Source organism: Thermobia domestica, chromosome 1 (genome assembly GCF_964235325.1).
Source record: "Thermobia domestica chromosome 1, izTheDome1.hap1.1, whole genome shotgun sequence".
NCBI lineage: Eukaryota > Metazoa > Arthropoda > Insecta > Zygentoma > Lepismatidae > Thermobia > Thermobia domestica.
In genome coordinates, this window is record NC_137454.1 from 382,626,461 (window position 1) to 382,651,725 (window position 25,265).

Consider the following 25,265-nt stretch of genomic DNA (forward strand, 5'->3'; position numbering starts at 1 on the left):
TTATGTGTCATGTACGCCATTTACTTGGCCAATATACAATGAAATTATATACCATTTCACTGAAATAATTTAATTATTACATTCTGAATGCATGATTTACTAGAATTGCAAGCAGTTTTAGTAAATACCGAACATGAATTACTAGAACATTTTTAAAGTTGCAAGCACTTCTTCACAAATTGCTGCACATTTTCAAGGGTTTAACTTTATTAGCAGAAAAGCATTTATAACGTGTATGCAGTGGTATCACTAGAAATTTTATTCATCATGTTTAAAAGTACTTTCTCGATAGTATATATATACATACTAGCAGAATACCGTTCTTCGCACGGAGAGAATACGTTTCATTTTGGACATAATGTGCTGAATTTTGATTTAAATGGCATCAGAAGTGTCATTGTTCATCTCAGCGACCCCGAAAACTATTGATTCGACACTAATATCGATCATTTTCGAAAATTTCTGTATCTCTCCTCCTCTAACAAACAGACTTACGAAAGTGTCAGTCACCGATTTGAATCAAACTTTGCGGACTTGTAGAACATCGAAAAATAATCGACACTTTTTTTTTGTTTCGGCAGTGGTGAAATTTAAGGGTGGAAACCACCCTTTGAACGTTAGGGGGTGGTCTCTAAGCATAGACAGAAAACAACCATTTAATTCAGAAGAAAACATACTGCCAGAGTTTTCTTTGCACAGCTGAGTCATAACCTGACGTCAAAATTACAAAATTCAAAATGGTGGATCCAATATAGTAATTACAATTACAAAATGTCTTCTGGTTTGAAATTCTCTGCAGTTAGCCAAGAACAATTATAGTTGGCAGAGATTACTGCGAGGAGATTGCAGACCAATTTGAAACCCCTTGCTGTACTTATTTTAATGGGATGCTTGATTAAAATGAGTCTCTGCACCTCTCACTATAGCGTTTACAGAGACACAAACAGTAGAAAGTGTGGCAGTCAATAAATCTATGACTCACAGCTACACCAAACAGCCTTTAATTTCTGAAAATGGTGTTTTGTTATCATCGTTGTTAATTATTTTGCAGAAGAATGGAACATTCAACCAAATCCAAGACGAATGGAAGAATGGTCCAAAACAACTTCTTTTAATCTGAAAATGTCCTTGTGAAAGTATCAAATTCGGGAAAAATTAACATCAAGTCTTGTGACATCATAGTTTCAAGAGGTTTTTCTCCCAGCGTCTAATGCAAAGTCCATTTTGTTATTAGATACGTGGAGTGTTCACAATTAATCAATTTTTCAACCTATTTTAAGAACAAAAGAGTACCTCAAAATAGAAACCATTCGGCACTAACAACTGGTAGGACTCAACCTCTTGATGTGTTCCTCTTTAGGCCGTGGAAAACTTCTTGAGGCATTTTACTGATATTGGCCTCTACAACTATAACAAATTTACATCTCCGAATAATATAATTTAAATCCAAATCAGTGATTCATAATCAGTTTTCGTCTCCCAGGTTTTGCAAATCTTATTAGATATGCGTGATATAAAAACAATTATTTGGAAGAAGATTGTTCTGAATTTTGCGATTTGTCACAGTTATTGTTTTAATAAGGTGAGCTTGGTGTATACAATGTTTATGCATCACGCATTTTTTTTCTTTCTTAGAAATATCACTGTGAAGCGTTTTCTCAATAAATTGATGATTATAACAATTGAGGATATGTGAAGTTCTGACATAGTGAGACGCGAGAGGATTCACTACACATAAGCACCCCGAATACAGGGAGAGGTGGAGAGACTCACTTTAATCAAGCACTCCGTTAAAATAATGGGGTTTCAAATCAATAGAAAGGGGTTTCAAATCAATAGAAAGGGATTTCAAATCAGTCTGCACCTTCTCGTAGTAATCTCTGCCAAATATAATTGTTCTTAGCTAACTGCAGAGAATTTCAAACCAGAAGACATTTGGTAATTGTAATCACAATATTGGATAAGCCATTTTGTAATTGTAATCACTAAATTGGATAAGCCATTTTGAATTTTGAAATTTTGACGTCAGATTCTGAATTAGCTGTCATAAAATCCCCTGGCGCTATGTTTTCTTCTGTATTAAATGGCTGTTTTCTGTCCATGCTTGGAGATCACCGCTAATGTTCAAAGAATGGTTTCTACCATTAAATCTTCACCCTTACCGAATATATATATATATATATATATATATATATATATATATATATATATATATATATATATATATACGTTTCGATTATTTTTCGATGTTCCACAAGTATGCAAAGTTTCATTCAGATCGGTGAGTGACACCTCCGTAAGTCTCCTTGTATGTTGCACCGTCAAAGTGAAATGATAAAAATCATCCTAGGCCTGAAACTCATCTGTGTGATACATTTGATCGAGACTGGTCGCGTGGTTCAAGAGTTATTACGTCACAAACACAGTTACTTTCAATTTTATGTATATTGATTTTTGTATATCTCTCCCTTCCCCCTCTCTAAGTTCTACCGTCAAAGTGAAATGACAAAAATCATCCCAGCTCTGAACCTCACCTGTGTTGAACATTTGTTGGAGATCGGTCGAGTGGTTCAAGAGTTATTGGGTTTTATTTATTTTTTTATATCTGCCCCTCTCCCAAGTTGGAACATCAAAGTGAATAGATAAAAACACTCCCAGGCCTGAACCTCATCTATGTTGAAAATTTGATAAAGATTGATCGCGTAGTTCAAGAGATTAAGAGTCACAAACATAGTCACTTTCAATTTTATAATATAGATATATAATCCTCTCAAAGATTCTGTTAGCAAAACTGACTCCATATACAGTTGGAATTATTAGAGATTATCAGTGCAGATTTAGCCGAAATTGACCAACCATTACCCAGATATTTACTATTGGTCAAATACATGAAAAGAAACGGAAATACAATACCCCAGTATATCAATCATTGGCTTTAGAAAGGCCTACGATTTGATTAGGAGCGAAGCATTGTACAACATTCTTATGAATTTGGTATTCCAAAAAAAAATAAAATAAAATAAAATAAAAATAAATAAATAAATAAATAAATAAAATAAAAATAAAAAATAGATTAATTAATATGTGTTTAAATGAATCAAAAGTAAAATGCGAATAGGAAAATATTTTTCAACGAGCTTTCACATCGAGAATAGACTGAAACAAGGAACTGCGCTGTCGCCATTGTTATTCAAATTTGTTCTGGAATACGCTATAAGGAGAACCGAAGATAGTAACCAAATCCTAGAAGTGAATCGTACTCACCAGGTTATGGAGTATGCTGAAGATGTAAATCTAATAGGTGATGATATGAGGAAAATAGAAAGAAATACAGAGGTTTTATTAAACGCCTGCAAGAACATGTTTTAGAAGTAAATGCAGAGAAAATTAAAAAAACATCGAAATTCGACATGACCATAATACTCGAATACGTTAAGATATCAAATAATACCTTCTACAAAGTGAATACTTTCAAAATATCTAGGACCAATATTAACAGATCAAAACCATATCCAAAAAAACTCGTTTGAAAGCAGGGAATTCGAGTTATTATTCAGTTCAAAATTTTTTGTCTTCGCAAACTTTGTCAACGAATTTGAACCTTAAAATATACTCGTACAAAAGGATAATTATGCCTGTTGTTGTGTATGGTTGCAAAACATGATAGATTTTCTTTGAGGGAAGAACGCAGACTGAAAATATTTGTGAATAGAATCCAGAGGCGAATATTCAGATTCAAATGGAACGGGAATGGAGAATGGCGGAAACTTCATAACGAGGAATAGCATAATTTATACAGTCTACCTAACATTGCTGGGATCATTACGTCTAGGAGACATTGGTGGGCAGGTCGCGTACCCAGAACGGAAGAAAGTAGGATCACTTTCAAATTTTAAACACGAAACCCAATGGGAAAAGGTCCATTAGGAAAACCTAAGAGCAGATAGTAGAACAATATTAAGATGGATCTCAAACAAATAGGAATATAAAGTAGAAACTGGATCCAGTTGGTTAAGAACAGAAGTTAATGGAGAGCTTTTGTGAACGCGGCATTAAGCCTTCAACCTAGAAGAAAGCCGCTACTGAAATATATGGACTAAATAATACACGATAAAGGGAAGTAGTGCACGGAAATGACAAGTTTAGCTCAGAAAAGGGTAGTGGAAAGTTGCTTCAAACCAATCAAGATCTTGCTGGACCAGGAAGAAGAATTTTTTAGTTTGATTTGAGTTAGTGTTCCCTTTAGCAGCGAGGCTATTTCAGACGTGAACCTATAGCTCAACATGGGATCCGAACTGCCACTGGGAATCGAACCCGGGCAGAAGAAGTATAGCATTGTCTAGCAAACAGAAAATTAAGGTTCGTATTGCTGTCACACTAAACTGTCAAATTTTAACGTGTCATTTTTTAAATTTGATTCTATACATATACTTTTTTTTTTTTTAATTATTCAGTTAAAATACTATCTTCATGATGAAGGAAAAGGTATTCATGTCTTTAATTGAATTAAAGGTATATGAATGTTGTAAAGGAAAACAAACCACGTTACAGAATTGATGGATACATACCAGTAAAGAGACAAAAGGAGCAAGCATAGCTCCAACCCGTGCAAACATGGAGCTCATGCCCAGTCCGGCATTTCTTAACACCGTCGGGAACACTTCTGCAGAGTATACATAGATCGTTGCGAACGACGAAGTAATTCCAAATTTTCCCACCAGAAACAGCAGAATTGTTGCCCATCGAATGTCTGCAAAAAGAAAGCATTTATGAAACACATTGAAACCCGCATATGTTGGCCACCATCGGTTGAACACAGAAGTGGCCAACTGACAAAAAAAATAATTGAATATATATTATACAGTGTAATAATATATGCATTTTAATGTGGAAATTGTAATCCACATACAGGGCGGAGCAGAGCAATTTGCTTATTTGAATTTGGTGCCCTGAAGTGACGATTACTCCGAGGATGGTGAGGGTAGACACATTAGAGAGGGCAGAGCGGAAAGTTATAGTTCCGCTTGGTTTCGTTACCATGTTGGAGTGGATGGCGTTTGCTGTTGAAGCATACTTTTCTAACGGTCGCCCAATCATTGCCACGCAACGTGCATTCCGTTCCCATTTCAACATTGCGCTCGTGGTCGTGTTCCTGGCCGGCAGTCAATTGTTTCATGGGTAAACAATTTCAGGAAAACTGGCGATATGAAGAAAGAAAGAAAAAAAACTGGGCTTCCACGAACAGCAAGGTCACCTCAAAACATTTGACACGGTAAAGTTTTCTGTTTTGCGATCCTCTCAGCGCTTTGCTCGCCAACATGCAGCTGCTGTTGAGTTATCTGCTCGTTCTGTCAGGCGAATCCTTCATGAAGGACCTTGACTCACCTGAAGAACAACATTGGTCAAGCTGTCGCCAACATATTCGTCGTTATGCTGGAAAGAGTTGAATGAAACTTCCAAGTTCAATTAACGCAGTATACTGAAAATAATAATCTGCCTGATATCATCTCTGAAATTGTGTAAACATAAAATTTAAATATACTTGATGCTGTTCAAAGAATTAAATATATATATATATATATATATATATATATATATATATATATATATATATATATATATATATATATATATATATATTGCATTACTGTTTTTAAATCGAATTTCTAAATAAGCAAAAAGCTCTGCCCCACACTGTATTAACTAGTAATTTATGTGTTATAACATATATTAATAGTAGAAATCACTTCAGCAATAATAAAAAAATGTAATACATAGCTATATTAGATGCTGATTCGTACAATGTGATTTAAATATAATTTCTACATTCTAATATTATCCTCAAAACCCTACGACACATTCTTTATTCGTTTGTTCCTTCCCTTTATGACAATAAGTGCTATAGGAGAGCCATGCTAGCGTAGTCTGTTGTACCTTTACTTGCCAATTGGACAACCCAGATTTGAACCCCGGTGAGGGCGGACATCATTGAAATGAAATTAAATCCTTCAGTTTAACGCTCCACGATTACCGTGTTTACTCACGTAATAGGCGCACTTTTTGTACCATTTTTTAAAAGCGAAAATCCAACTGCGACTATTATGCGAGGAAAGCTGCCATTCAATTATAGCTATAATCAAAACAGTTTCGAATTTTGATACATACAGCCCATTGTGTCAACATAAAAAATAAAATATAGCATACTAACGGTAAAATATTAAAATCTGTAAAAAATTAAACTCGTAATTTACCGATTCGTAGAAGACAAAAAAGTCTTCTTGGCATTCATGGGCGCCCGAAGAAAATTTTCTAGGAGGGGGGCTCAAATCCCTGGTTGCTATATTACGATTAGTATTTTTTATTTGTATTAACAAAATCTTTAAAAATATAATACATTTTCGTGAGCCAGGGGGGAGCTCAGGTCCCACCCTGCCCTCCCCTTCGGGTGCCCATATTGGCATTGGCACAAAAGAACTATGTACTTACATAATCTGGAAACACATCAAGTTTCACTTTCTGTCATATCTGCATCTGATCGAATCTAGGTAACTGTTCCACAGATCTATCTTCACTTCTTCCGTCCAAATCAGTGGATATGCTTTTTTGACACTGCGTCAGATGTTATCCAAAACCACCTTTGTACTATCCACTTGCATAAAAGTTACCAGAGATGGACGCTTTATTTTGCCACTGGATATTTACTCTTTGTTGTTGTTGTTTCGACTCGTGCAAGATAAGCAATTTCGAAGAAGGTCTCGTTCACAGCGACAAATATCACGTAGATTGCGACTTTTATGCGGGGAATTTTTTTGAGAGAAGTTTTTACTTCAAACTTAAGGTGAGACTATTACGCGAGTAAACACGGTATGCCCTTTAGGCTAAGGGTAACGGATGATTGAGGCAAGTGAATGATGATGGAAAAACTGGTGGAATGAGAATATGGAAGGAAACATGAATATCGCGAGAAAACCCAAGGACTCAGTGTTGTCTATCACAAACTTATTAGGCTGGGGATCGAATCAGGGGTCCCACAGACCACAGGCAAGCGCTATACCACTGAGCCACCGTGTCTCCCGCGGAAATTATCTTGTTCTACCTTCGTTCGAATGCAGCTCTGATGTTCAAGTCTAAGGTTTCTACACCTAAAAAGATATTGTCTATGACACATTCTAAGTACATCATTCCGAAGCGTCAAAATACTATAGTAAAGTATTACTTTTCTGATTTTCTTAATTTTGAGTGATAACTAATAATACTGAATATCTCACGGGTGTCGTAACTAAAAGGACTTTGAAACTGTAGTATTAGAAACTTAATTCTTATATTTAGTTTACGATTTCTGCGATCAGATTAATTTTAGAAGTACCTACTATTAATGAGATACATTCAAGATATCAACGTTGTCACAATGTTTTAACATCGTTCTCTTTATTAAAATAGAAAAACAATTCTTAAAAAATAGACAAATTACCACTTACTATTTGCTATTAATTGCACACATTATTTCAATGACTATTTCAAAATAATATTTTAAATAAAGTATTCTCCATGTGGCTAAAATATCAGCCCGCCTGCCTTTGATACAACTGATTTCGAATTTGATTTTCAATGTCAAAAGGCAGTGATCATTTCAGTAGAAGGGGGGGAGGACGAAACTTCCACCACCATTTCATCAGAGGATTTCCGGGGGCGCACTTGTCTGGCAACATTGCTATCCATGTTCACTTGTTGTGATACAGCAGGATGGAGCACCAGGCGCGCTTCGAGATTCACGTGCGCAATTACCTGAATCAGACATTTCGAGGTCGCTGGATTGGAAGAGGTTGTGCATCTTCACCTGCTCCCTTTGCCTGGCCTGCAAGAAGTCCCGATCTGACGACACCAGACAATGTTCTCTGGGGTTTCATAAAGCAACAAGTAAGAAACACTCGATATCACACAACGCAGGAATTACGATCAACTGCGGAACACGCCTTCACCCTCGTGACTCCAGAGTATCTCCGCAAAACATCTGTGAGAACTTGGCGCAGAATTCTGCTGTGTTACGACATGGATGGTGATCATACCGATGTTTATGACTCTTAAGACTTCAAGGTGACTGTGTACAGATATTCTACAATAACTAACACTATACTGTTGAAACTAAAGGGGGGACACCCACTTCCGGACCACTCTGTATATCAGCCCCCGAGGGAAAATTTCCGAAGTCACTATTGGTTATAGAAATTTGGGTGCATATTGTGATGCACTTGGTTGATATCTAAATTAAGAGATACTGAATGTGATCATGAGGACAAGAAATAGTGAAATGAGGGCTCATGCATTGACCTCTAACCTTATACAGGGTAGGCCAAAAATGACGAAAGAGTTATAACTGTGAATAACGTTTCTATTTATCATTAATTTCCATTGACATTTCACAGACTTAAAGACCAAGGATGGGAGATTGTTTACATTATGTGTGGTATATACTGTCCTAAAACTGACAATTTTGACTGTTAAAAAAGCTGTTAGGTGAAAAATGCGTTTCGTCATTCGTCACCAACTTGTGTACAAAATCATTATTTTCTGTTGGGAACTCCTGTATTCGAACTGCATATGAGAGTCTTTGACGATAATCCGTGTGTGTTAACTGTTGCACCATTTGGATTTTATAAGGATAGAGATGCAAATCGATTTTCAGAATTAGCCGAAGTGACGTCCTTGCCAACTCCTCCTGGCCAGGTCTTCGTGTTGAAGTTCCTGGATCCTCATCAACACTGTCTTGCAGTCGTTGGATGTTGTCCTCTGAACGAGCCGATCTTGGTTTCCAACGTCATGATAAGTCATTCACGGAACCCTGTTGTCTAAAGGCTCAAATCAAGTGAAGGATCATGGATTCCGATGATCCGGTCCTAACGTTGAAACGCTGGAAATATGCTCGTTGTGTGAGGACAATTAACCTTTGGTTTTTAAAGTAAAGCTCACAAGTTTGGTTCACTGAACTGAATTTTTCCATAGTCAATCTAATGTTCCGTAACTGTGAGGCTCATAATGACCGACAAATCTATCTGAGAGAATATTCCACACGTAAGTGTAAAAAAATCTCCCATCCTTAGTCTTTAAGTCTGAAATATTAATGGAAACTAATGATAAATAAAATATTATTCACAGTTACAACTCTTTTGTGAATTTTGGCCCACCCTGTATAACCTTAAATCCATGTAGCCAGCCAGACGCCTTTCTGGTCTAGCATCATAATCGATTTATTAAAAAAAAAAACCGTCGAATTTAAGTATATGGCAGAACTAACTACACATTACTATTGTTTATTCAAACAAATCACTTACTGATAACTGCAAGAACCTATATCACATGAAATAAAAATAGCTTTGACGTAGTGAATTTCAGATTTCTAGAAATACCTGCCTATCTTTATAATTTAAAAAAAAAACAATATAAAAAAAATCACTTACCATTAGGCACAAAAGCTGCAGTGCACAGTGCCACTCCACTGAGGACCAGCGACCCGCATAAAGTTTTCTTTCTTCCCAAGTACGTCATAAAGAACCAAGCAACTGTGTATCCTGGAATCTCAACTAGACTCACAAGGATAAAATTTAAGAAAATATTTCCTGCCAAGCTTGTTGCGTGTAACGACAATCCATAGTACACCAATGCATTTGTAATCCTGATAAGAATAAAAATAAATGTATAAATTAAGTTGTACTTGAACTATTTCAACAAAAAGTACAGATAGAAAGCTTTCAACGGGGACAATAAGTATCGCTCTTCAACTTCTAATTCGTACCTAATTTTTGCATTTACAAGCTTTCGGGTCTTCCCTTCACCCTTGTTCACAGAAGGATAAAAGAAGGAGTAAGAAAAACAAACTCTGGTAAAAACAGTGAAAAGGATCACGCGAAACTTATATTTATGAATGAATTTATGCTGCTAGTTGAAGCGGTCAGTGTTATATACCATCTCACACTTCAAGTATGTGAGGTTTTAATCTTAAAAAAAAAAAAAAAAATTTTTAACCAACCACAACACTCTAGACTTTGTATACCCTCTTACACCCTAAGCAGGTATGATTATAATCTCACCAACATTATTTGAGTTTTAGCCCCCCCCCCCCAAAAAAAAAATCTATTTCAGGTTAAACTGGTACCAAACAACAACGAAGACTTTATATACCTGTCGATTTAAATGTGAAGAAAGAAATTATTAAAAAAATACCCTGCTTTTTCCCTTAAAACGGAGATTTTCAAAAATGATGGACAGGTGTGTCTTCTTTGAGTTTTACGTCCCAGGGTTGAGCCGGTTAGGCTAAAGTAGACGGTGATGATGAGTAATGAATGAAATGGAGGAATGAAGAAAGTGGAAGGAAACGGGAGAACCCCGAGAAAACCCATGCACACGGTGTTTGTCCACCACAAAGTCCACTTGGCGGGGGCTGGGATCGAACCCAAGACCCCAAGCACCAGAGGTGAACGCTCTACCACTGAGCCACCGCGGCCCCAGATGTGTCTTCTTATTTTTAATGAGTTTATATACTGAGTTTCATCTTTCTAATGTCAAGAAAGGAAGACAGAAAATCTCCCCCCCCCCCTTCCATTAAAACTAAAAGTTTTTTAAACGATAGAACATATGTTCACTTATTTTTAATGACAAGCTTATATAACGAGTTTCATCTTCCTAACTTCGCGAACTCGTAACTTTTTTTTTTTTTTTTACATAAATTTTGAACATTCTCTACCCCCTCTAGGATGCAGCCTTGAATCAAAGTAGTACGATAAAAACTCAACTCAAAGTAGGTGCTAACACATTCAAAAAAGAGTTCAGTTCAAATTGTTCAACCGTTTTCCCGGGATGCAATCACAAACAACAGGCAACATCGCCTTCAATGTGAAGAAATAACTTATGGAAAATGCTCCCTTCTTCTCTTACAAAGGGAATTCTCGAAAACTGTAGGACACAGGTCCATTTATTGTTAATGAAGAGTTGATATACCAGGTTTCAAGGTACGTAATAACTTGGTACATACATTCAAAACTTCATTTCAAACAGTTAGAGCATGTCTATTCCACCTGTGCCCTCGGAAACTATGCGAACTATACTTCGGCCCCACCCCCGCCACCCTCTGGCCGATGAAACCCTCCCTGTGCTTAGGGAAAAGAAGTGAATGACCTCAGCTCTGTTGGCAATTTGTCATTCAGTCGTTTGGTCTTGACGAGTGAAGATCGTAGGTTACTTAGAGTAGCTAACAAAACAGAGCACAGTGAAGTCCGTGAAATAATTCATTGTGGCAACGCTTCCGCATCCAATAATTGAAAGATCTTGGCACCAGCAACTTGGCCCTCTTCTTTTGAGGGAGATACAGGAAATCACATATTGACAGCAGCGTCAGCAAGAGCACAGTTCAAATAGAAAGGTTCTAGCAGTTTCTCGGTGATGCGATCACAAGAAAAGATCCTTTTCCTTTTTGTATAATAGATTACAGTTTAATAATGTTACAGCAATATGTACTAATGTAAGGGAAAACAACCGATTTTAACTTATTTTCACACACCAGATCCTCTGTTGGTGTGAATTCAATAACACACGAAGAGTGAAAAAGTAAATGACTGGACCGTGACTCGAATCCGAACTCGAGTACGCCACCCAGCCCGCTTTCCAGAACAGCCACACACACTCTTTCACTCCTGAAGTCGATGCTCTTCACTCAGCCCATTTACGTTTTCACTTTTTGTGTGTTATTGGTACAGCAAATATGAGCGATTGCAAAACAAAATTCGTTATGTATGATTCTCAAACTTTTTTTTTCTATGGTATTCTGTTCTGGTGATGATATCTTGATAAATACGTACTAGGGTGGGTCGGAAAAATAAAAAGTTGTCCAATTAAATAACACTACGAATCAAAAGTTGTGTGTTGACTAGTATAACATTCGTGAATTTTTTCGTAACTTTTATACTTCATCTTCATTCCCCACAAGGACCTCAAAATTTTGCAATTTTTATGAAAATTTGAATTTCTTGAAAATATTGATTTTTTTTTAAAGCTGCCCAATGAAATCGAATTAGGTGTCAAAAGTTGGATAATGACTAGATTGACTACACCTTTCATGATTTTTAAAATAATTTGCATCTTCATTTCCCGCAAGGGCCTGAAATTTTGCAGTTTTTATGGTAAATTTTGAAATTCCACTAAAATATTAGAAAAAAAAGTTTTAAAATCTGCCAAATCACTTCACAGTTGCTTAAGAAAGAGTTGTGTTCGCTACCATAGCATCTATGGTTTTGAAATAATTTTTGTACTTTATCTTATTATCTGCAGAGGCCTTGAAATTTTGGAATGTGCGTGACGAGCATAATTTCAATTATTTTTAAAAATATTTCCTTTATCTTCGTTACCTCCAACAAGTTTTAAAGCGCAGTTTCACAATAATATCTAATACATTGTTCATAATATTAAGCTACATTATGTAAATTTAATAATTTTGCATTGAAATTATTTTTGATATGCATCTCTTTGCTAGTTCCCAGAAACACCCAGAACTCAGCACAAGGAGGTGGCTGCATATAGAGTTCCGCCCATCCTCTCATCCCATCCACCCTTCCTTTGGAAATTATCTCTTTAACTCGTTGGTTTGTATTCAGATTTTGTTTCGAATGTGGGCATAATTGACCTATCCAAAAGTCTTGCTCTGATAAAACCATCTCGACCTAAGGCACCACACACTTCAGACGAAGCTTCAGTAACAGTTTTAACGCATTTCTCGCCTGCTTGGGTATGACATGGCAAGTGGAAAACAGGCGGAAGGACAGATGAACCTTCTGTTACACATTTTTGTAAATCCTCCTCCGACAAATGTCTCGATAGGGGTGGCTCGGTTACTTCGCGTTCCTGCCAGTTGATTACGTCAATGTAAGCCTGAGCACTACAGTGAATTGCTGGAATACTGAACTTGCGTACAGGAGGTGTTTGGTTTGAGCTCTTGACCTTGCGTCAGGGATTCTACGCATAACTAGTTCTCTAATATGTTTTCGATCATCGGCGAGCATAGATACCAGTAAATTCTCCGGATACGCGAAGAAACCATTGGCTGAATTGTCCTATCTACAATGAGCTTCAGTTCATTGCTTAAATACAGTGAAAAGGCTATAGTACGATATAAGTACACAGGAGCATCCTTGATAGTAGTGTTACATTTAATGTAAAACCACATCGAAGCATACACTTTCATGATGAATGTAACGAGCTCCTTCAAGTTCGAAGACGGGTCAGTAGTTCTTATGTACACTCTAAGCACTACGTTAGTAGTAGTGATCCATCTTGCATAGGATAATTTTCCAGGACTTCTTGATGCAAAATTCGGTGAACACTCACCAGCAGAGATTGCTTTGCAAATATCCCACATATATTTTTGGTCTGTGCTATGGTTTGACGTCTTTTTCTTCCACGGCCAGGAAATTTCCTAGATTCGCTTGAAAATTAACGACTGGTAAATCTTCACAATTGGTTAAACTTTTTCCTATAGTTCCCGAGAACTTTTGAGGACTCACTGCTGCGCCATCTAAATGCTGTAGAATATGCCATAAAAACTACAAAATTTCAGGCCCTTGAGGGTAATAAAGGTGCAAATTATTTTTAAAATAATGAATGGTGTAGTGAATCTAGCGATTATGCAACTTTTGTCACCTAGTTCGATTTCATTGGGCAGCTTAAAAAAATCAATATTTTCAACAAATAATTAAATAAATAAAATTTTCATAAAAATTGCAAAATTTTGAGGCCTTTGCAGGGAATGAAGATGAAGTACAAAAATTATATATATAAAAAAAAATAATCACTAAGGTTGTACTAATCAATACACAAGTTTTGACACCTAGTGTTATTTAATTGGACATCTTTCGATTTTTTCGATCCACCCTAATACATATTTTAAGTCAATTCTGAAATTCGGTACGTACTAAGAAACACGACTTAAGAAAGTAATTATACACATTAAGGTTATTATTTCAATTCAAGTTTTGAAATATATTGCAATATCTCTTCATATTAATAAACAACATCACGTGCTTAAGCGTATGAACCACTAAGCAGCCGACGGATGAAACGCGAGGAAACGAAGAGTCACGAAGAAGACCCCTATAACCCCTCCACAAGCTCCGGCTCCAAAGACTGGCTATAAAAGAGGACGTCAAGAGGAAGAAAACATCAGTCACATCCAAGTGGCTCTTGGCGGAAGAGACTCCCCTAACCTTACTTCTGTGCTGCTTCGGGCAAGAAGTTCCTTTAGGCCAGCCGCATCGGGCAGGGTCGTTCCTAACCAACAACCCTAAAACACCTCCGTGCTGCAATGGGCAGGAGGCCCAATCTATAGAGAAAAAAGATCATTAGAGATATTACTCACTTGTAATCTGGTGTATAAACTGTATAAAGACTTTTATAATAAAAAGATGAGGGGGAAAATCCGTGTACCGTTTCTCTACTATACATTACAATATTTTTAGTTTTTTTTTTTTCCAGGGGATGCATATTGTGGGTTTTCCTTTACCAAAACAAAAAAAAAAAAAATCATTAGGGTTTTTGGGTTGGGAAAAATTCCAAAAGCCTTGTTTTCAACAGAAATAAAAGGAGATAAACAAACAAAAGTATATATTAAAGGACTTACCAATTGAAAAATATATTTAAACTCCTTAAAAATAACTTCTTCGATCGAAACATTCCTTTGATATTGGTTCGCTGTGACATGCTGGAACTTGTACTTGCCTATCAATAACAAAATAAAACACAATGAGTTGTTCGGAATTTTAACGTATAGAGTTTAATTATTCATGTTGAACTTAATCTACACCAAATGTAAAACCTTTATACATCCTAGAAGAAAACCTGTTATATTGACGTCCCTCTAAGTTTGCCACCTGTATAACTTTGCCTCACTCTTGTATAACTTGCGTTTTATATAAGACATGTGTTGCTTATTACTCTGTAGGTGGCCACCTATTCATTTTGGAACTTTTTGCCGCATCGAAGCAAGGTTATTGTTCTGCTGCTGATGTTAAATTCATATCTGGATGTCTGATGCATAAAGTGTTGATCTGATTTTCTTTTTTTGCCTGAAATCATGATACAATGTAACTCTGATTGTACATTCCGCCCAGTGACGCAACTAGGTTAGTTGTCGCCCGAGGCAATAACTCGCATTAGCCCCCCCCCCTTCCCCCGAACAACCAAACCAAAACGCTTCTTAACTATATCTGTTATTGGTATCACACAGTAATTTTTCTATTCCATTTTTTTGGCAAGTGGTAAAGCTTGATTTCAAAATTGCAGTACATAATTTAATTTTAAGTAAAAGATAAAACACCAAACTAATTAGTATTTGATTGACAAATAATCTGAGAGTAGCATGATTGGCATATTTTTATAGTCATATCATAACAACTGCAAATCACAATGTTTTTGGAATTATATCGGGATGTGCGCATGTGTAGAATGAATCAACAGTCTGTTGCTTTAGAATAGAATATTTAATTATGACAAACAGTCAAGCTTTTGTCTCGAGTATTATACTCGGATATTTTGCAAATCTCTTAAATCGATGTAAGTTACGTGAAAACACACACACACACACACACACACACACACACACACACACACACCAAAAAAAAAAAAAAGGCTAGAATTAAAATTTAACAAACCTTTGGGGGACTCTTTTGGCTCCAAAGGTTTTTACAATATCCTCAAAAGATAGCTTTGAAGCTAACTTTGCTCTATGGATATGATCCTAAAGTTGGTGAGTCGTTGTTGTTCTGTTAGGTTTCTGAGGTAACATTTATAATCTTTAGTTTGTTAAAACTCCTTTCCTTGCCTTATAGTAAAAGTAAATATTTGCCCAGTTTTGTGCCTCCAATCCGGCGCCCGGGGCACAAGCCCCGTTTGACCCCACTTAGTTACCTGTCACTGGTTCCGGCATTTAACGAAATATTAGTTGGTCCTGAAAAATAACTCTATATACATAATGCATTTAAATCCGCACTTAAGGAAAACCATATTAGTACATTTCCCACAGTAAAAGGCTAACACTGCCCCCAAAAAGCGAATAATAATAATAATTATTATAAATTATTTGTAAATTGAAACTATTCATATTATTGCTCACGGAACGCCATATTTACTAGAATCGATAAGTTTACTTGTATAAATGTAGGCTACTTCAATATTTCAATAACTATCGACAAGAACTAGGTCAACTCTTTCATAACTATTAACTGATACTGAGACACTTCTGAGCTTAAAAATATTAATGTTACTAACTTTTTCTTCAGGTTCTTCTTAGTTTTCACCAGGGTGGAAGACAATCATGATTTTTTAAAATCATTTTTGTTGATTTTTGATTTAAATGGATTTTTTTCTTATTTAAATCACATCGTTCTTCTCGTATAAGACAAGTCGCGAACTGAAGAAGAAACATCAGGAATTAGTATTACATGTTAATTATGTCATTTAAGTGAAAGTATTGGGGTTGAATTTTGAATTAATCCCTAATCGTTAACCTATTTCAATCCCACACATTGTTTCTTAAGTATTAAGGACAAAGTACAGCAACGTTCATCAACATGGCATATTTTTATTCATAAAAGTTATTCATATTTGACAGGGACATATTAAAAAAAAAAAAAATCGGACGGTCCAGAACTAGCTTGCGGCACTAAATACATATAAAATATGTAAATTTCGCCTTAAGTTATGTAAAATGTACAATATTTTTTAGTTTCGGAGAGGGGGTCGGACTCTCCTAAATACGTCCCTATTATCTAGAAACAAACAAGTATACGCTCACACAAAAGAATTTTCGTCTTAAATGTCCACGGTTATTTTCTCATTGGAATAGTTAACGATTTAGAAACCCTATGTTACGAAAAGAAGCAGGATTACCCCGCTACCCGTTCAAAACAGGATTTTCCCTAATCATCCGCTGCATGAAACACTCGTATTCATATTATGCTGTACATACATTTGCGTCTTATTGTATTATGATTATTACCTTACATAATAGAAATAATAGAACAGAAACGGGATTTCTCTTATTTTCAGTTCAAATTAATTTATTTTGGAATTTGATTTAAGGATTCAACAATTCATATTTTAAAAAATCAGCCGATTTAAATCAATCTACAATCGTTTTTCACTATATGTTTAATCTTTTTTTTTTTCCTGGATTTTAGTACAATATTTTTCAGCCTTGGGAAAGTGAAAACACCGATAATGTGTTTTCGATGTATATACCGTATTTTCAACGACAGTAAGTTAGATTCAATGGTTTGTAATTTAACAACTTGTTTGAGGCAGGATGTTTTCTATATTTATTTAAATATAGAAAATCTTAAATATAGAAAATCTTGTAATCTCTTTTAAACGAACAATCCTTTAAAATACAAATCAAAATCAATCAGATATACAAAGTGCATTTAAGTTATAACACTTTTTTTTTGTTTGTTTGTTTGTTTGTTTGTTTGTTTGTTTGTTCGGGACTGGTAACAGATAGAAACGTGTTGCTTGTTTTAAAATAAGCGAGCACTCGTTGTCAATGTGTAAAAGAGACGGAAATACCGTACGGCACACAAAACTCTACTGTTTTTTATACTTACAGTACTCGTTGTTTACTCCATTTGCGTAGTATGACACCGCTTGAAATTCACAGCCAGTTGAGTGAGACATGTGACGATGGTGTCATGGATGTATCTAATGTGTGCTCGTGGGTGCAACAGTTTAACGAAGACACAACGTTGTATGTCAACAAACCAAGACAATTTATGCCTCGCACAAGCCGGTCTAACGACAGTGTGCACAGATCCGACGGAGATGCCAACTCTGGAGGCGATGTGTTCCACACTCATTCGACGATAATCTAAAACAATTTTCTCCATTCGTTCGACCATGTCGTCAGATCAGCTTGTGCGAGGCCGAGATTGTCTTGGTTTATTGTCACACGACATTCTGTCTTCTTTGAACTGTCACCCTAGGAACGCACATTAGACACATCCATGACACCATCAATCACATGTCTTACGCAAATGGAGTAGACGACGAAGAACGTAAGTATCAAAAGTAGTCATCACTTTCACCGCTGCCGCTAACGTTCTGTGTGCTGTATGGTGTTGCCATCTCTGTCATGCATTGACAACGCGCTCTTGCGTATTTTAAAACAAACAGCACGTTTAGATCTGTTCCCAGTCCTGAAAAAAGAAAAAATTGGAGGTGTCATAAATTGAAAGCACCTCGTACTGTTTTAAAAACAAAATATGTTAAAATATCATATTTTTATATTACAGATCTAAGTGAAACTTCTTTTACAATAAACCCCTATTTACTGAAAAACCCTATTCAAGAAAAGAAAAGGAAAAAAAATCCCGAAGCAATTCGTTAAATTGAGGTATATATTGAATTTGGAAAGTAACATAGGTAAAAGTTACACTTATTACCGTTCCACTTAGAACTAGATATCCTAATCCGAACTCCAAAAGCTCCATACTTTAGTTATGAAACAAGCCTCTGACACTAAAATACATAAAAGGTCTTTCCCAGTAAGATAGTGAAATCGGCCCTTAATCCAAATTGGGTTGCTATTGACCCAAAAGGTTACCCTTGACCTAAAACTACCTCAAAAAAAGTTTTGACCCCCTCCCTCCTCCCGTCAACGAATTATCGCATCATACATGCTCAAAATTGAATATTCTTTTAATTTTGGTTGGGGTAGTCGAAAAATTTTGAAAGTTTCGCAGACTGTAGATACTATCTAGATGTAAATGTGCAATTTTTTTCGAAACCATCGATGAGTATTTTCTTTATTTTTTTTGCGTGTTGAAAATTTCAGAAAATTGTAGAAAAAAGTTTTGGGGGGACACATTCCTGATTTTTTTGTTAAAAAATTTGTTATACCCTTAGGTAGAACATATATTTTTTCAAGGCCTAAGTGATGGCAACATTGTCAAAAAGAAATAAAACTGAAAACAAACATGTTTTTCGCACAGTTTATCCACCATTTTAGGGTTCTCAAGGTGAGGGCCCCTTCGAACAATTCTTTGCCAAAGTTCATAATTTTCCTTTCTCTTGCGTCCCTTCCGCTTCTGTCGTTCTTCAGCTGCTTCGATTGTGTCCATTTCGGAATAGAAACACCAAATATAACTCCGTAACACACAAAGTTACACATACTTCGCGTCGGCTCCTCGTATCTATCAGTGCTTGCTTCACTGGCCACACACAACTGGCGCTCTCTACCGCGAGCTCTATCTAATTTTGTTGTGTAAGAGTCGGTTGAAGTGGAAGCACTGTTACGGAGATATATTTGGTGTTTCCGTTTCGAAATGGACACAATCAAAGCAACCGAAAAACGACACAAACGGAAGGGAAGCAAGAGAAAGGAAAATTGTGAACTTTGGCAAAGAACTAAAATGGTGGAAAAACTGTGCAAAAACCACATTTGTTTTCAGTTTTTTTTTTCTTTTGACAATGTTACCATCACTTTCAGGCCCTGACAAAAATACATGTTGTACCTAAGGGTATAACAAAAAAACGTGTTTCCTAATAATAATAATAATAATAATGAAAAGACATTTTTCAACACGCAAAAAATAAAGAAAATACGCATCAATAGTTTTGAAAGAAAATTGCACATTTACATCTAGATAGTATCTACAATCTGTGAACCTTTCAAAATTTTTGGACCACTCCCACCAAAATTTAAAAGTATTCAATTTTGAGCATGTATGATACGATAATTCAGTAATGGGAGGGGGTAGGGGGGTCAAAAATTTTTTTGAGGTAGTTTTAGGTCAAGGGTAACCTTTTGGGTTAATAGCGATCCAATTTGGATCAAGGGCCGATTTCACCATCTTACTAGAAAAGACCTTTTAAATCGAATAATTACAGCCAATCAAACAATCAACTAATCCATATCGCACGGAAGTAATTAAGTAATTTACTTTTGTTTTTGCGCCAGCAGACACGTACCTGAGTATCATTCTCTCGTTTGATAGTAAGCAAATCCTCCGATATGGTGACTCCATTCACGTAGGCTGCTCTCTTGATTATTTTAATAGCTTCATCGTACCTCTGTTCAGTAATCAACCATCGTACTGACTCAGGAATAATACTGCAAGAATAGAAGAATGAGTAAATTGCTAATAAATATTTTTAAAAAAGTTTCTAAATAGTAATACGAGGGCCGTTCGGAAAGTAACCTCCGATTGGTTGAAAAAAATCACCAAAGTAAATAAGAAGAATTTATTATATACATCTGAAAACTACGGTTTTGCTATATTTTTCAACATAATTTCCACAAACATTCAAGCACTTATCACATCTTTGCAGTAGCTTAGAAATTCCATCAGCATAAAAATCCCCCGCCTGTGCCTTGAGCCAGCCTGTGACCGCATCTTTCAGCTCCTCATCATCACTAAAGCGCTGAGATTCAAGCCACTTCTTCACGTGTATGACGATGTGAAGAGAAGAGATTGTGAAACGTCTATTTTCACGAACTTTGCCATCAATTTTCTGTACGAGTCTACTTTTAAATGAACGAACCTATTCACGAACAGCTCCTTCACTCAGCACACTTGGTCTATACACGGCACATAGTTTCCGATGAATAGCTGCTGCCAAATATGTTTTGCCGTAAGAAAACGTATTAACAGCTCGCACCTCGCACTTGGCGGGGTTTTCTATTGCAGCACACATTTTGAGACAGCGCTACAAAAGAAGAACTAGTGATCAGACAATCTTCATTCTACCATGGCTGGATGCAGACTGATTTATCGTGCAGTTCTGTGCAAAGATAGTAGCACTGACCTCACTACTTCACGCACAGTGACCAATCGGAGGTTACTTTCCGAACGCGCCTCGTAGAAATTAACACATTACATGATCTGTAAGAAGAGTATCAAAACTTTTCGAGAGTGCGCCTCTTCACAAATCTCTTTCCACGATTAGCTGTTGCATTTTTTTTCTTTTCTTTTTTTTTTTTTTGGTCTAAACTCGATTTCGTAGCATGCATTAAATAAGTATAGTCTTTTTATCTATATTTTTAGCTTCGCTAGTAGTGTGTATTGTCTTAAATATAAAAGTTAGAAACTGAAACAAAATTACAGAAGTAATTTATTAAATAAACAAGCATATTTTTGTTATACCTAGGTATAATCATGGTCGAAACGTTTCTTGGGTATTCAACACAAACATTTAAAATAGATCCCAAGAAACCTGTACATGACACCATGTGTATAGTTTATTTATAATTGCGAAACAGTGCGTCCTACAATGCAAGATAAGTTTTAAATGTGGTGTCTCACCGTCTCGGTTTGTCGGTAGTACTTTCACTTATATTGCTTCATTATAATAAAAAGAATGAAGAGCCCAAGTAATCGAAGAGTTAATACACTGACCTCACAGTCATATTGACGTTTGGTTGGGCTCGTTATTAGCTACACGAATTAGGTAAGACTTACAACTATAATAAATAAAAGTAACTAAAGAAGCTTTGCTCAGTGACACCCGACAAATACGAGGGGTAAACAACAATTATTGTTCCACTGTAATGCTCTTTTCCCACCTATGTTCTAGAGCACAAATACCAACTACAGAAAACTTAATGGGTGTGCTAGAAGCCGTTCTTCGACAGCGTGCACAACAGGTTCATCATTGTTTGCAAACTTTGTCCCTCGGAGGAGCTGCTTAAGCTTGGGGAACAAATGAAAGTCACTTAGAGAAAGATCTGGAGAGTACGGAGGGAACTCAAGTATTTCAGACCCGACATCAGCAATAGTAGCGGCGGTAAAGTGACTTCTGTGAGCAGAGGCATTGTCCTGTAGCAGCAGCACTTACCTGTGTAACATCCCTCTGCATTTTTCTTTGATTGCTTCCCTAAATTTTAGAATCAATTATGAATAATAGCCATCTGTAATTGTCTTTTGACCCTCAATGAACAGTACGCCCTTACTATTCCAAAAAATCGTGGCCATAAGCTTGCCAGCTGATGGTATTGTTTTGAATTTCTTGGGGGGCGGAGGATCATCGTGCCGCCACTGCATACTTTGTTGCTTGGACTCAAGATCGTAACGATGTACCCAGGTTTCATCTACGGTTGTACATTACACGATTACTATAAATGGAAAATCTTCAATCTACATTTCCACGACTAACGCACAGAAAGCTTTTTAGAAATAAAGTGAAATGAACTCTTGCACTCTCAGCGTGTCTACTATAATTCCAAAATGAAATTTCGTGAGTTTTTCGTGACCTTTTCTTCACCGAACAATAAAATTTCACAACATTCTCAAAGAAAATTTGGGTGCGAATTAGACCGTATTTTCATGCATGCGACAGAACCGTGCTTTGCTTGCAATTTGGTCGCGTCTAAAGCCGATCATACACATTTTTGATGGTGAATTTTGACCTCTTATAGAACAAAATTATCCAGTCTATACTTATAGTTGTACAGATATATATATATATATAAGGCGTGACCCAAAAGCTAAATTTCTTGACTTTCATGACCGTTTTCTGGTTTCGTGACTTTTTCATGACTCGTTGTGACTTTCGTAACCGATAGGCACCCTGACTCTTCATTTTCAGCTACAAATTTTCAATCTCGATTAGAGATTATATGCTCACAACAAATATAAAGATTAAACACTAAAAAAGGTGGAGTGCACAAAAACAACTGAAAAAGTAGAACAGGTCAAAACTTTGAAAGGATATAAGGAAGTGCTAAGCTTTACAATAACATCTCCAGCCTTAAAAACAAATCACTTCAATGGTATGGCAAGTCTTTTTCACTGTTTAGCTTCTTTTCTTCCTGAATAAGCAATTTGAGTATGATGCTTAATCAATTGAAACTTGATTGTGTCACAATCAACGTTCAACTTTGGACTGTAAGTTTTAATAATATTTTATTTCATTATTGTTTTTGGTCATATTATAACAACTTTGACCTCACTTATTGGCAATGGTGCTATTCAGGTGTTTTGCACCAGTTCGCTAGAACTGGTTGTTAAAATACAGGGTGAGCATAAAGTCTTGCCCTGATTACAAAAAATTATTACAGAAGAACCGTTTGACATAATAATGTAAATACTGGTCAGTTACATAGGTTAGTATTACAAGTTTTTTTTAAAAGCACTTACGTGAGACCACTTCAACGTGTGCCCCTTTGGTAGCTCGGAGAATGTCTAAGCGGTATTCCAGTTCCCGCCAGGTGTTTTGTAACATGTCTTCTGTCACAGTACCCACAACTGCTTGTATCCCAGCCTTCAGTTCCTCGACGTCAGCAACAGGTGTGGCATAGACTCTGTCCTTGATATAGCCCCATAAAAAAAAAGTCCAGTGGAGTAATGTCTGTGGCGGCTAGAACGTGATTTCACAGCATGCATTGCGCTTTCTCTGCTTCGATGCCATTTCGCCAACCCGCGCGCGCCAAGTAACGTACTGCGTCACTCTTGGGTAGCACTAGTGCCATCTATTGATCTTTAAAAAAATTGTAATACTAACCTATGTAACGGACCAGAATTTACATTATTCTGTCCAACGGTTATTCCGTAATAAATTTTTATAATCAGGGCAGGACTTTATGCTCACCCTGTATTTTGAGTTCGCAGAACCCAGACATAACAGTAAATTTTACCCATTTATATCCAGGAACAGTAAATTTTAATTTAACTATCTTTGATTTCAGAAATTCTTACAGCTACAGGGTTAAATATACGATCTCTCAGAACAAGGTGTAAGCGTTTATTTCTTAATCTCAAATGCTCAAATGTCAAGAATAAGAACTGGGATCGCACGAGTGTAGTGGTGAGGTTTATTTATATTTTAAACGCATACATACTATTATAAACAAATGTCGCGATCCATTGCTGGATTAAGGTCTTTGCAATACTTTTTAACAACCATCTATCTTAGATAATTCGCTTGCAAAATATTCGCAGTGCTACCTAATTTCATCACACCACCTTCTACAGTGAAACTTCCCTTAACGGACACCTCTATAATGCGGACACATTTTTTGTCCCTGCAAAAATTTATGTTCCCTTATTTAACAAAACCCTCTCTTTTACGGACCCTATCAGATACGGACGCGGACAGTCCTTTTTTTCCCCCAGACCTTTCAATAACCTCTTCATAACGGACAGGAATTATTCTCGGTTCTGCGATATATTATTCCTCACAAGCGTATTTATCATGAGTCTAGACCTGGTGAACCATCAAACAGAACAGCTTCAAACAACTTGAAATTATTCTTTTTTCTGCCCTCAATAAACTGCTTTCTGGTGGAAATCCTAGAAAACCTTCAATACGCGATAACACTCATGACCAAGAATTCTATGCGAACTATCTTCCCTTCCCTAACAACTTTAGTCCTTTTGCCTCTGGGTCTTGCATCTTTCCCGACAGTTTCATAGGTAACAAAACAAACATTGTTTGTTTTACAATAACATTTTCAACGAGCAATGTTTCCTCTATTACGTTTTTTTGGACAAGCAACATTTTTCTTTTACTGAGGATACTGGAACAAGTGTGGGTTGGAGTTTTCCCGGCTTCCTTTTTCACTGTTTCTAAGAGGATATTCTTAGTGACTGGGGCTGGGTCAATAAACATATGCACTCCCATATGCCTTGTCATCCATTCCGCCAACGAAGATACCGCTCCAGTACACAAACGCGCGCACACACACACACACACATGTTTTTTCCGCAACCGTACCGAGGATTCTCAGAGGACACTTGCTAATGAGTTTTATTACCCTTGTAGAGGAGAAATTATGCCTTTTCTCACTAAACAAAAGAGTTCAGTCGATTAGTTGGTTCCTAATGCATCTTTTGAGAAGGTTCTGAGAATTTGAAATAAATGAAAAATGCTTACAGAGTGATTACATGTACTTAAGAAAATTAGCATACACGCATTATCTTTTGCAGTACCGGAATACGAATATATTAACACATCCCCCAGCAATAATATTATTTAACAAAAATGAATTTCTCTTTCATCCCTCCCAGTAATTCAAATATGTACTAAATAGAGTATTTTCATATTGAATTTTACGTATGTATGCTCATACATAATGAATTCACTGTATATTACTGCATGCAATTACCGTTGTGACAAATTAAATTTCGGAATATCTCTGTAACGGACACCTCTCAATAACGGACAAAAATTCATGTCCTATTGGTGTCCGTTATTCAGAGGTTTCACTGTATTAGGATGCTGTGTAGATCTCTTAC

General features: G+C 36.4%; 1 protein-coding gene across 1 annotated transcript in view; it reads right to left on the bottom strand.

Moving 5' to 3' along the window:
• LOC145664653 (organic cation transporter protein-like) overlaps positions 1–25,265 on the bottom strand; it is a 76,340-nt gene that overhangs the window by 16,264 nt on the left and 34,811 nt on the right. Inside the window, exons 7-10 of the mRNA XM_081731494.1 lie at positions 20,002–20,143; positions 14,660–14,757; positions 9,456–9,670; positions 4,569–4,750 (exon numbers count right to left, since the gene is read on the bottom strand). Of these exons, the coding sequence (XP_081587620.1) occupies positions 4,569–4,750; positions 9,456–9,670; positions 14,660–14,757; positions 20,002–20,143 (637 nt within the window). The remainder of the gene's footprint in view (positions 1–4,568; positions 4,751–9,455; positions 9,671–14,659; positions 14,758–20,001; positions 20,144–25,265) is intronic.